Source organism: Macrobrachium nipponense, chromosome 11 (genome assembly GCF_015104395.2).
Source record: "Macrobrachium nipponense isolate FS-2020 chromosome 11, ASM1510439v2, whole genome shotgun sequence".
In the NCBI taxonomy this organism is placed as follows: domain Eukaryota; kingdom Metazoa; phylum Arthropoda; class Malacostraca; order Decapoda; family Palaemonidae; genus Macrobrachium; species Macrobrachium nipponense.
In genome coordinates this window covers 38,387,623-38,401,906 of record NC_061087.1, presented here as the reverse complement: position 1 = coordinate 38,401,906, position 14,284 = coordinate 38,387,623, and the positions used below count along the sequence as shown (strand labels likewise).

Genomic DNA, 14,284 nt, shown 5'->3' with positions numbered 1-14,284 from the left:
CAAATAATGAAAAAATCATTGCTTGTTTCCAGTAATAATAACAAAACGAAGTTTCTGGTTAGATTACAACGCAAATTCCAAGTATCCAAAGAGAGACATTATCCAGTAATTTGATCAGAGAGAGAAGAGAGAGAGAGAGAGAGAGAGCGAGAGAGAGAGATAAGACGAGAGTGAGAGAAAGAGGGAGAGAAGAGAGGAGAGAGAGAAGAGGCGATCTTCCGACGCTCCGAGTTAAGGACAGAGAAGTGTTTTCGTTTCGTTGAACGGCCTCTGACTCATGCCAGTAAATGTTTTGTTGATACTAATAATATAAGCCTATTTAAAGATAAGTTTACTTTAATTAGTCTATATGATACGTAAATAGTAATCAACTGTTCTTGTAGCCCTCAATATTTGGCAAAATCGAAGTATCCAAAGAGAGACATTATCCAGTACGTAATTTGATCAGACAGAGAGAGAGAGAGAGAGAGAGAGAGAGAGAGAGAGAGAGAGAGAGAGAGAGAGAGAGAGAGAGAGACGAGAGAGAGAGAGAGAGAGAGACGCTTTGGCAACAATGGTCTCGGGGTTTTTATAGCTTCCTTCTGCTTGATGATCGTGGATATTGTAGAAGGATTTCGACCATACTCGTTTGCCAAATCGACGATACGAAACAACGCCACGTTCATGCTTTGCTATAATTTCATGTTTTGCTTCCATCGAAATAATTTTCTTGGGTTTTTTCTTATCACCTGCTTTGTCTTTAGCTTTGAGACCCATGGTTAATAATAAAATAGACAAAATAACACGAAAAATAGGCGCAAATACAACGAACTAAACAACGACGTGTTAACATGCAGCACCAACAAACAAACAGACTGAACGCCATTTATCGGTCGCCTATACAACTAACACTCATCGCAAAATCGTATCTCAAATATTTCGTTGTATATCAAAGCTTGTATTTTCGCAAATTTTCTGTTATATCTCAAAACATTCGTATATTAGGGCAATCGTATGTCAAGTTTCCAATGTAATTTGATCAGAGAGAGAGAGAGAGAGAGAGAGAGAGAGAGAGAGAGAGAGAGAGAGAGAGAGAGAGAGAGAGAGAGACGCTTTGGCAACAATGGTCTCGGGATTGACGTAACGTTATTTTCTGAACAGATAGGACAGAGAAGTGTTCGTTTCATTAACGGCCTCTGACTCATGGCAGGAAATGTTTTGTTGATACTAATATATAAGCCTATTTAAAGATACATTTACTTTAATTAGTCTATATGATACGTAAATAGTAATCAGCTGTTCTTGTAGCCCTCAAGATTTTGCAAAATCACTCCAGGTTGTACATAAAACTTCAAGAATGTAGTGTCACCAGAGGATTACAATAGTTTTTACCTTCAAGAACCAGCATTCTTTTATGAAAATAACTCCAGGTTGTACATAAAACTACAGGAAACAACATGTAGTGTAACCAAAGGATTACAAGTAAGGTTTTTATAACTTTTTATTAGTTTAAGACATATTTCCAAGCGTCGTTCCGGCTTACGACAATTTTCGGCTTACGACGCGTCTCAAGAACGGAACCCCCGTCGTAACCCGGGGACTGCCTGTATACTGTAATTGGATACAACAAGCAAAACAACCTTTATTTAAGCCATCATTATTATAAATGTACTTGTACTGTTTAATTTTTGCAAATAATCAATTTCCTCCAAAAAAACATTTTGGTTTTGTAATTTAGAAGTCAGATATGAGATAAATTAATGAAAATTTGCCACAATTTTTTTACCTCGTCTCATCTAAAGGTCGTCTCACACGCAGAAATATACGGTGTTATTTTTTCACGATAGATGGCGCAGAGGGAATGTTTATTGCATAAAAAAATCAACAGATTGCATTGGATATTTTCACTTATTTCACCAGAATACTACGAGCTTCACATATATATCTTTTATCAGAGTGAAAACAGTAAAATGTGTTCTTTCATACCAAATAGTTTTGATTGAAATAAGTTTCTCTCAAATTTTGTTTAAAGTCGAGTTTGATGGTGCTATACCGAATCTTGCGTGAGTTTCATCTATGTTGCCGATGAACGATAATAGTTATTAGCAAATGAACATTCTTTCCTCAGCTTCAATTTAGCAGTATATGCCCTTGCTGATCTTTTCTCCATAGTGAATAAGGATACAGTAATGTAAAAATATATCAGTCATATTCTACTTAACGTTATCTACAGTAATTTTTTACTATTGTACAATGGTTGAAATGCAAGCAAACAGCTGTTGTTATCGGATTCAGCTGTTCATAACAAATCAGCTGTTTCTGGCTGTATGCATTTACACAACAAGTATAACATTATTAACGATACTTTTAGCATTCTCTTTTACTTTTTTCAACTTAACTAGAAGATGGGATAGACAAAGAGATGGAGGAAAAGGGTTAACTGAACTACAAAATGGGATAAATAAACACAAGACACAAACAGACACAGAGGATGTGCACTGTACCGGGCTACTGCGTGTGTGGAGAGGCGGGAACTGGGGTGGTTGTAAAGTCGATCAGTCGTTACTTGCATAGGTCGTAAGTCGACAATTAGCTTTATGTACTTGCCACTACTTTGCTGGCTGTGTTTCCTTTCCTGGGAAGGCACTCACTAGTTGTTTGCACTTCTCTACCCTCTGGTCTGAAGGGAAAGCTTTGGCCTTAACTGTGTCTATAATCATACCTAAGTACACCAACCTCTGACTGGGGTCTAAACTCGACTTCTCCTATTTATGCTAGGCACTAATATCTGTCGTTTTCAGTTATTTTTATTTTCACGCCTTTCCTACCCCCTCCCAAACCCTCCCAATTTAGTGGTAGTGATGTCTTACCCCTCAAAGAATTCTTTCCCCGGTGCTAAGTTATATGTGTACCAGGTTTGGTTTAAATTGCTCAATGTGTCAAAGTGTATGTGGCACACATACATACACACATCTATTTTTATATATATAGATTATTAGGCCACTAGGTTGCACTGCTAATTTTACAAGGCCTACTATAAAAAAAAGGATGAGATGCAGAAAGCAAAAAAGCACTTCAACTGAGGCAACAAAGAAGCTACAAAGAGCGTATACACTAATCTCTTGCCTCAAAAGGAGAATTACACTACAAATACCATTATAACAATACTTACAGCTTTACAAGTGTGTGAGGGTGCATCTGGCCTTGAAGTTGGAACTGTGGTTACATTCCTAGACCCACCATGATCACAATCTTCTTCATCTGATGTATCCCCACAGTCATCCAAGCCATCACATCGCCACCAAAATGGAATGCAATTTGCATTACGGCAACGAAACATAAGAGCAGTGCAATTGCCACTTGTAGGAGGAACTAGTGGACCAAATGGTATCAAAGGTGGTACAGTCGTGCTGGGGATGTCACCACAATCTACCTCATCAGACTTATCATGACAATCAGCTTCCCCATCACACCTCCAGGTCCTGTTGATTACAATTATACAGAAAATACTGTTAAGACTTGCATTCCTTTAAAGAGAACCCCACAATTACAGCATCAGTATCTTAAATTACAGTGGTCCCCCCGTATTCGCGGGGGATGCGTACCAGACCCCCCTGTGAATAGTTAGAATCCGCGAATGTTTGGAACCCCTATAAAAATGCTAAAAACAGCCTATTTTGTTAGTTACAACTCAAGTAAAACCCACTAAAAATTTTCCTACATGGTTTTTTTTAATAGTTTTATCACAAAAAGTGCATTTTATGATGAAATTCATCAAAAAAACCAGGAATTTGTGGATATTTATCATAGAAAAATACCGCGAATGCGTGAATTTTCCGCGAATAATGCAGGGAAACGTTCCCGAGAGAAATCCGCGAATGTGTGAGTCCGCGAATCTGGAGAACGCGAATACGGGGGGTCCACTGTAGTTTAAAAAGTTATCTCTGAACCATTAGTATCATATTTACAATGACAGTTTAAAAGGACAACAAAGTCATACATATATCTTAAGAATCACTGGGCTCACCCAAGGAATTAGGTTTAAAATTGAAAGAAAAAGACTGGACAGCAAGACTAGGGTATAGTGGGACCACAGACCCACTTTCATAAGGACCACAGACCCACTTTGAAAGTGACAGTTTTGAGCGCAGACTCGAGATAGGGTAAGGCCAGGAAGCATGATTAGTTTAATCATGTGGAGGATAGGCATACTAGCAGTCACTTTATATCCTTCTCCCCAAGATCTAGCATATCCCTGTGCCCTCCCTTCTGGTGGTCTCGTTTTTTCAGTAATGTTGGCATACCTCCTCTAGGTAAGTTGCCATTTCTGTAGCTGGAGGGTTCATAGGTTGAATAACATTCAAAACCAGCGGAGAGCTTTCAATTCCAACTCAGTCCTAGCAAGAACAGACCTTGAACAGCTAGGTCCCAAATCTCAGGCCACATCTCTCTGTCTTGGCACGTTGCCACACTAGTATTAGGTTACAAGGAACCAGGCTACAAGCAGCCCCTTAAGTTGTTATTGGAAGATCTATTGGATCAACTAGAGATTTTGCAACAGTGCACACTGCATTTTGGATTTGTCCAGTAAGCCTGAAATTAGCAACTGAGTGCCAGTTACTATTTCTCTAACTACATCACTCCTTTTCTTTACTTACAATTCATCTCTGAAGGAAAAATCCTTGTGTTCCCCATAGGAATTAATTTATTAACAAAATAATCCTTACTCAGTGACAATGAGTAACTCATCCTTCCATTGTGATAGATTATTCCAAGTGAGAGAATCTGTTATGCATGAATACTTATCTGGGAATTCTATTTCCAGAGGCATGTTATCTTGTTCCCACATGTTCTCTGCCACCAACTTACCTATGAGAAGCTGCCTTAGAAGATAATTAATTCAAGCAAGACCCTGCTTCTGCAACTAAGCGCCAAATTGAACTATAGATTCACGAGCCATGGGCTCCCCTTTGCGTTACCATTGTGTAAAATTTCTATTTCGTTCCGAAAACCAGTTAACTGCAAATTCTGTCATAAGATCATTGTTGCACTTGTTTTGCTGGATTGCATACCAGCCATGATATATACCCCTTGCTTGAACTGTGTGAAATAAGTAATCTAATGTAACTACAGCCTTTCATGGTGACCTTTTGCTTTTGTTTAAATGTAATTAGAAAATAAGTCATCTCTTGTTACATTTGCTTACATTTTGGTTCTGGGTAGTGGCCAATAGGCAATTTTCTAAATCAATATTCATCTGACCAAATCCAACCAAATACATAACAATACAAGTCTTGTTAAAACAAAAAGAAATTAAAGATAACATACAAAACAAATGGCAACATACAAATTTGAGTATACTATTATCAATATGATAAATTTTAAAATTAATTTGGATTTTTCATACCTAACAAACCTGAGGTCTTAACAACAGGATATTTCCAAGTGCTAGCTGGTAACCAGTTAAAAATAATCAAAGATTGTGAGAAGATAGATAAACAGATATCTAACCACTCAGCCATCTGGGTTGAAGTACAATGATATTTGAGCAGATTCATTGCAACCAGGGAACCAAAGAAAATTCTGACTGTTCAAGTAACAAACCATATACTCACAGGAGTTTGTTACCACTCCAAACTCCCCCTTGCTGTAGGGAGAGGAGTATTTTGCTACTGAATAGAGGGCTTGGTATTTCAAAGATTAAAACACACCAACTTTCAGTTTGGCTACCTTAATCACCTGTATCAGACCAGTCCAGCATATGATGTGTCTATTCCTCAACCTGCCCATAGGAAGAAGAAAGGAAAATAAGAGAAAGAAAGAGACCAGCCAACTCACTTATCCTCTCTTCCACACAATCATCATAGGCAAGATATAAAATACCCTATAAGGGGTAATGGATGAATTATACAACTTGGGCAGCCATCACAGGACCCAAGGAAAACGTGTCCAAAGATCTGTGAGCAACATCTTTCAGGTAAAAGGAAGTGAACGTGGACTGGCGCAACCAGGAGGCAGCGCTCAAAATTCTATGAACAGCAATACTTTTCTTAAATGCCAGAGAAGAACTTATACCTCTGATATCATGTGCTCTAGCCCGCATAGACTTAGCGACAGAACCATCAGGCGATGAATAAGCCTGCGTATTTGCCTCACATATCCAGAATGAAATAGTGTTTGTGGAAACCTCTTTTCTAGAACGACCAGTACTGACAAAAAGTCTACGACATCTAGGTCTTAGATGATGAGTCCTTTTAAGGTAGCATCTTAGGGCTCTGACAGGACAAAGTAAGAGCTCCTGTGGGTCACCGTTCACAAAGTCATTCAATGAGAGAGAGAGAGAGAGAGAGAGAGAGAGAGAGAGAGAGAGAGAGAGATGAGAGACGAGAGAGAGGAGAGAGCAGAGAAGAGAGAGAGAGAGAGAGAGAGAGGCAAATCTGTCATCATGTACTGAGGGATTTTGGGTCTTGGCCATGAACTCCGGGACAAACTCAAAGGTCACCGACCCCCAACCCCTGGTATCTTTCACATCATAACTTAGTCATGAAGCTCCCCACTCTCTTTGAAGAAGCCAATGCCAACAGGAAAATTGTCTTAGCGTCAGATTTCTGTCAGACGAAGCAAGGGTTCGAATGAAGCTCGAGTGAGGCTTCTCAAGACAAGCAAAACTTCCCATGCAGGAGGCTTGAGTTCCCCCTTGGAGAACAGGTTTGTTTGAAACCCCTGAACAACAAGGAAATTTCCCAAGATGAAGAGATGTCTATGACCAAACCTAGTGTTGTTCTGTAGACCCTAACACCAGAAAGAGAGAGCCCTTCCTCATCCCTGAGGAAGATAAAAAAAATCTGCTATACACTGAACAGAGGCTTTGAGTGGAGAGAAACTCTGTCAACGACACCCATCGTAGACTGCCCATTTCCCCTGGTAAACTGCTGAAGAGGATTTTCTGAAGTAACTAGAATAGACATATGTCCTGCTGCCTCCTTAGAAAATCCTCTCGCTTAAAGGATACTTGATAGTCTCTATCCATGAAGAGACAGGGATTCTACTGACTGGTGAAACCTTTCAATATGATGTTGGCAAAGAAGTTGTCAACAGGGAGGAATCTCTCTTGGAATCTCTGCCAGAAGAAACAAAATGTCTGGGAACCACTCTGCTTGAGGCCATAGAGGAGCCACCAAGGTCATCCTCAGATTTTGAGAACTCATTACCCTGTTCAGAACTAAACATTAGGCAAAACGGAGGGAAGGTGTAAACCTTGAGGTTGTTCCAAGGGTGCTGGAGGGCTTCCTCTGCTAGAGCAAGAGGATCTGGGACCACTGAACAATAAACCTCCAGTTTTCTGTTGAATTGAGTCAAGAAGAGTCTAGTATAGGCCTCCCCCAAACCTGAAAAAGCCTGTCTGCCATGACCTGATGCAGAGACTACTCCGTGCCCTGGATTTGGTTCCGACGACTCAGTCTGTTGGCTACTGCATTCCTCTTGCCCAGAATGTACCTGGCAGAGAGCTCTACCCAGTTGTCGATTGCCCACTGGTGTAATTCTACTGTCAAGGAATGCAGGTGACGAAACACCCGACCCACCTGTTTGTTCACATAAGCCACCACCGTGGTGTTGTCTGACATCAGAACGACCAACTGACCTACTTTCTCCTGAAACTCCTTCAGTCCCATGAAAGTTGCCTTCAGCTCCAAAACGATGTGTAGAAGCTTGTCTTCCGCACTCCAAACGCCTGAGGTAAGGAGGTCTTTCAGATGAGCTCCCCAACCCGAGATGGAGGTATCTGAAAACAGAAGGAAGTCTGGAGGGGTGAACGTAGAGGGATTCCCACCGAGATATTCTGGTTGTCTAACCACCAACGAAGGTCTTGCCTCACTTCCTTGGACAGAAAGACTCTCTGTAGGGGAGAATCTCCCACCAGGGACCATTAGCCTTTTAGTCTCCATTGCAGAGACCGAAGATAAAGATACCCATGAGGGACCACCTTCTCCAGCGAAGACAAAATCCCCAAGAGGACCTGCCACTGGTATGCTGTCTGTTTGGATTGTGACAAGAACTTCTGTACTACTAACCGCAACTTGTCCAACCTCTGGTCCAACGGAAAAACCCTCAACACTGCTGTATCTATAACCATACCTAGGTAAAGAGCTTTCTGGCTGGGAACCAGGTGCGATTTCTCTAGGTTGATCATTATGCCTAGCCCCTGACAAAACTGAAGAAGACAATCTCTGTCCTGAGGCAGTTTTTCCTTGGAGCTTGCTAATACCAGCCAGTCATTGAGCTACGTTAACAAGTGAATCCCTTGAGCATGAGCCAATTTCAATACGAGGGCAAAGACCCTTGTGAACACCTGAGGGGACGTGGTCAACCTAAGACCTTTGATCTGAAAGATCTGCTCTCACAGAGTGAAGCGAAGAAACTTTCTGGACGAAGGGTGAATAGGAATCTGGATGTAAGTATTCTTTAAGTCTATCAACAGCAAGAAGTCAATGTCCCTTATCGCTGCCAACACTGTTCAAGGCCATCTCCATCTTGAACCTTGCCTTCCTCACAAAATTATTAAAGGTGGAAAGATCGGTCACTGGTCTCCAATCGCCTGTTGCTTTTGGTACCAGGAAAATCTGACTGTAAAACCCCGGAGAAGGATGCTTTACTTCATCTACTGCACCCCTGTTCAGCATTTTCAACACTCCCTCCCGAAGAGCCATGAACTTCTCAGTCATGGGCGTAAGTGCAATTGAGAAAGGATCTGTCCAAGAGGGGGGGAGGGGGGAGGGAAGTTGAATGGTAGTAGATATCCCACCTGGAAAATGTCGACTACCCATTTCTCTGCTCCATACCCTTGCCACTTGGCCCACTAGCCCGCCAGGCATTCCCCTATCCATGGCAACAGAGAGGAGAGGTGCCCACTCTATCGATGAACCCCTCTGACCCTTCCCCTAGAGCCCCTACCAGGCTTGTAGGGGTATGAATGAAAGGGGCGTTGTTGTTTCTTCTCCTTGGCCTGTGAGAGAGATTGGGAGACCCTCAGAGAGGCAGAACTCTTTGGAGATTTAACAGGTGAAGATCTTCTTTCCTGTTGCTGAGGAGGAGGAGGGAGGGGAGGAGGAAGGAGGCGGAGGAGGAGGAGGAGGAAGGAGGAGGAGTAGGAGGAGGAGGAGGAGGGAGGAGGAGGAGGAGGAGGAGGAGGATCTTGAATGCACCTCTCACTGTGATACTGCCTGATGTACCAACCTGTCTTTCATGTCTGCTTGTCGCTGGTTGATAGCAACTTCCAATGCAGTCCTGAAAAACAGAAACTGCAACTCAAGCAGATCCCCATTTCTGAGAGACGACAAAGACTCAAGAGTCCACTGAATTTGCCACCTTGAATAGTGCTAGATTCTCCAGGCCTGGAGGTGATTGGCCCACAGGTGGAGCTAAGGTGTGTCAGTTAAGAAATTGCCTTGGCTCCTGACTGTAGCAGTCTATTGAGAGAGGAATAACTCACTAAGCCTCCCTCAGTTCTATCTGAAGCAATCTTGACTATTGCAGTGCACCACAAGTCCAGCCAGGAGACTGTATGGAAGATGGAAGCTGTTCCAGAGTTAGGCCAGGTATAAGACGTATCACGTCCGGGTTAAGGTGATGGCGCATCAATTGAACTGTACTAGGGGAATAGTACTTCCTATGCCACACAAGAGTAGGGGGAAGAAGCTTACATGACCTACTAAAACACAGAGAGCCATCTCGGTCCGACACCAAAGCATTCACACGCTGTAGGTTGAACTGAGTGTGACCCGACAAGGGGAGCTCAAAAGAAGTTCTAGTCCTGTTTAGCACACAGTAAGGCCTCTATACCCGTTGGGGTGATAGAAGATTGAGCTTGCACCCTACCCTCAAGAATGTTGAGCTCACGAATGAGATCAACAACCTCTGCGAATGAGCACATAACCTCTTGGTTATCACCCTCCTCCTGCCCCGGCACAGGTGTTAATGCTCTCAACACACTCTGTCACGAACACGTACGTGAGAGGGAGAAACACGGCCAAGAAGAGACAATGAAGATACATTACTCTCATAACATAATGGTGATACAGTCATGTATCAAAGAGGAGGATGCCTTCTTTCTACTATCTCCACTGCCAAACTCACGAACGCGAACCTGAGAGGAAGAAACACGACCTTGTGGGGCATGAGGAGAAACACTTCTCTCATGGCCGTAGCCATGTCTGTGAAGGGAAGAAGGCGAAGCACTCCTTTCTCTTGAAGACGACGAAACCACGAATTCTTTGACCCTCCAACGTCTGAGACGACGGCGAGGGGGGATGGTGTAGGAACAGGACAAGGAGAGAACTCCTCTCTCCTATCAGTCTCTTACTAGCAGGAGTAGGAGAGACCCTCCATTTACGACTCCTCTTCTTCGTAGACACAGCTGAAATCCTCTCTTGCAAAACAGAGATCAGTCTCTTGTAGACTGCTTGAACTAAGCCTCGAATGGCTCAGCAAGAGAAGACGGTGATGTCATATCAGGGAGAGGTGATGACACAGCTGGCGGATAAGTGGCCTCCGCATCTCACGTCATAGGCTGAGAGTACTCTGAGAGTGATGTCACGACATCTCTAAAACCAGAACTGGTCGATGGCCTCACTGACGGAGAGATAAGATGCGACCCAGGGAGTGTCGATGATGACAATGGGGCTCCGCAAGGTGGCAGTACACAAGATCCAACTTACGAGGAGTTCAGGGGGAGGCGGAACTGATCTAGGGGCAGGGGGAGGGGTACGAGCCTCCAAGAAATGGGACAGCAGTCCATCCAAGGAAGGTGAACCTCATAGCCCCAAAGATGCCCAAACAGCACCATCTTGGATGACTCCAAGACATCATATGTGGGTCTGTGACAACATCAGCTAAAAGCCTTAAGCAAGGAAAACCCTGAATAGCCAGGCACATGCATTGACAAGGCCGTGAAGACTCGGTAGAATCCATAATGCAGAAAAACACACACACTGAAAATAGAAGAAACACAGGCACAAATCAACCGGCTTGGAAGGAAAGCAAAGCGACACCGACTTACTCTCCAAGGATGTTAAAGAAAGAATAAATACGTCACGAGGCGGTGCGCATCTCTGACCACCTATCACTTCGTATGCGCAGGAGTTGCCAGATCTCACAGATTCCTTGCTTACAATCTTTGATTGTTTTTAACCGGTTACCAGCTAGCACTTGGAAATATCCTATAGTTAATATCGAAGGTTTGTTCCGCACATGAACAACTCACTTTTCTAAAGTACATGTGATGAATTACAATTCATGAATAACAACTGTTAATTCCAAGATCTAACTGTATCATTCAGTAAAGTGAATAAAATTAAAAAGATAAAGGGGAACATAAAATAACTCTAATAAAATAATATAGTAATTGTTATAAGATAGCTTAATCTGATGAACAAGTCATTATTTCAATTGATTCTAATTGACAAAAAATTGTTCATAGGTGAAAATATGAGGAAGCCACTAATCTGGACATTTCAGCAGAAAAAGCATGGAAAGCCCAAATAAAGCAGATACAAAATAATAGAAACCAATACAACTGGGGCTATGGGCACCACTTGAAACACCCTTAAGTTATTAACACTACAACTAGTCATGCCATGCAAACCTCACATTTAAGAGGTTACAGAGATAATTAACTAGGTATCACAGTAAAACTACAAAGGATTCTCCTGGCATATAGCAATAAACAAGGACATGCACTTCATTTCTCTCATGTATCTAATGGCAAGTAACATATCCTGAACATTTGCCTCAGTCAAACATATTAAGCAGCAATCACTAATTAACATCTCACTCCAGGCAATTAGACAAGTTTCATTTTACCACAAGATTTTTACCCCTCATTTCAGGAAGGATCCTTAAGGTCAACCTATGATTTTAAAAATGAGTCCTAGTGGTTTGGGTAAAATAACCCCCCCAAAAAAATAACAGGTCTACAAGAGTTATGCTATAAAATAACTGAAATTTGAGCCACTGCAATAAAAAATAAAGGTATGAGATGCATATAATTGTTATTTGCCTCCAAAACTGCAAAAAAACATTGCTCTTTTAGTAATTTGACATGAATATTTTAATTTATTAGATAATAAAATTTAAAACTACCTTGATCAAAATTAGTCTCACAAGTTACATACTGTTGCCATATCAATTTCCCTATGCCATATACGTAGCTATCTCTTTTCACGTCATCCAGATTGAAGCTACTCTTTCTTATTGTCCAAAATGTTAAATAAATATTTTTATACCTCTTCAACAAACCTGCCCTTCAACTAAAATATGGTTCTCAACTTGTCTCTCTCCCTAATTTGCTTTTACACTTGGTACAGAATTCACCTCCTCACATCTTCTAGACTGCATGTGTCTTATTTCCTGACAGAATTTTATTCCTTTACTCTCATTCCAGTCCCTGTAACCTTTCATTTGCTTACATTAACTTTCAATCTTCTCTTCATTTTGCCACATCATCTGAACATTCTCAACTCTTCCTCTGATTCTTTTGGTAACACTAGATCATCTGCATTTTGGAGCCTCTTTTTCTATACTCCTAGGTAGTAGCCTCTATTACCATGATAGACAGCAAGGGGCTTAGGTCTAACTATTGACAGACACCAAATTATCTGCATACACTTGCACTTGCCACTGTTTTTACACTTGACCTTGTGGTTTTCCAGTTTTCAATCCCAGGAAGGACTTTTTAACCTATGCAAATGCTATATCTCAATTGTCCCTTAAGGAGTACAAACCCTCCAACTTGCACTAAATACTTTCTTACATAAGATATTCAAAATTACTGCAAATTGTTCTAGCAGCCATGTTCTCCTGAAGTTCAATTCCTCATTTTTTGCATATTTTGTCTATTTTGCCAAAGTCATATTTTCATCTTTTCTCAGCCACCTTACTATCTTGAATGTCTTCTCTTTCCCCTCCCCTTCCCCTCTATTATATTTAAATGAATCCCAAATTTCTGGCAACATATTCGTAATTTTCACAGTATGTTATGTAATGCTGTTGCATAAGTTGTAGTTTTATGAGAGCCAGAATAAGTTAGGCTAGAGATTCAAATGAATGATAATGATCTGTATAATGCCATCCTATATATAATACCTCCTGCACAGTTAAAAAAATTATGGTTATCTTTATTACAAAGTTTCATGAAAATGTCAAAGCAGTATTTTGATATATTTTATAGAATATGGATTATGATATAAACTAATAAGACAGCCAGACTGCACTATCATCACTTAGGGAGGAAGGGCTCTGGTTCAACTACGTTAACCTTCTTCCTCAATTGAATTAGATACTAAAATTAAAAATATACAAAGCTGGTGCTAATGGGACACTTTAAAAACCATCAGTGCAACAATTAAATTAACGAAAAGAATTACCCACCTGAATATACACTGTTTACTACTACACTGGAATTGCCAGGATTCACACGTAACATTTGTACAATTTTTTTCATCAAGGCCATCAGCACAATCACTGTCACCATCACAACGCCACGACCCTGGTAGACATCTCCCATCTGAACATGTGAACTCTGTGCCTAACATGAAAAAAACATTAAAAATTAATACTGACAACAAACAAAATGTTACGGGCTGATATGTAGTTCTCAGCATTAATTGTTAAATGACAGTGAGTATTGTCTTGGCTGTGATTATCTTAATGTTAATTGTCAAGGACTTCTTCATCATAAAGCATCATCCTAACCATAAAACAAACAAAAAATTACAAAATTATGTAATGAGGTATCACTGCATCATCTGAAAACTATCAATATATCAAAAAGAAATGACCGTTAACAAAGTCCACATTTGTATCCTTGAAAATATCTGTAAAAACATGATGTGGGCTCTTATTAAATAAGCCTTTTAGTGTAAAGGGTACAGGTATCTGTATTTGGCAGTTGTAACCTGGTTATAAGCATTTTTTTAGGGGATTTTTGTATTCCACGTTTTGCATTTTTGCGGCAGGTTCTAGAAACTATTCCCGTATAAAAGTCGGCAAGCACTGTGCTACAAAAGCTATGTTTTTGCAATAAAAGAAATTTTTTATAATTTTTTTTAGAATCAAAGAAGTCTTCATACAAACTTTTCATAAACTCATTCTTCATAAAATACCATCTGTTTTGGAAAAATCCAAGTGCTTAGTTAAAAATTCTGGTTTACTGTAGAAAAAAAAACTAGTCTGTTAACACAAACTCCATCATAAAACATTCAGAAGATGTTACTACCAGAAGTTCATAAGAAGGGAAAATGGGGAATGG

The 14,284-nt window shown here is 40.8% G+C and overlaps 1 protein-coding gene across 1 annotated transcript in view; it reads right to left on the bottom strand.

Moving 5' to 3' along the window:
• The window catches only part of LOC135205406 (sortilin-related receptor-like), a 292,014-nt gene that overhangs the window by 69,987 nt on the left and 207,743 nt on the right, over positions 1-14,284 (bottom strand). The window contains 2 exon segments of the mRNA XM_064235930.1: positions 3,152-3,461; positions 13,405-13,561. Coding sequence (XP_064092000.1) covers positions 3,152-3,461; positions 13,405-13,561 — 467 coding nt within the window.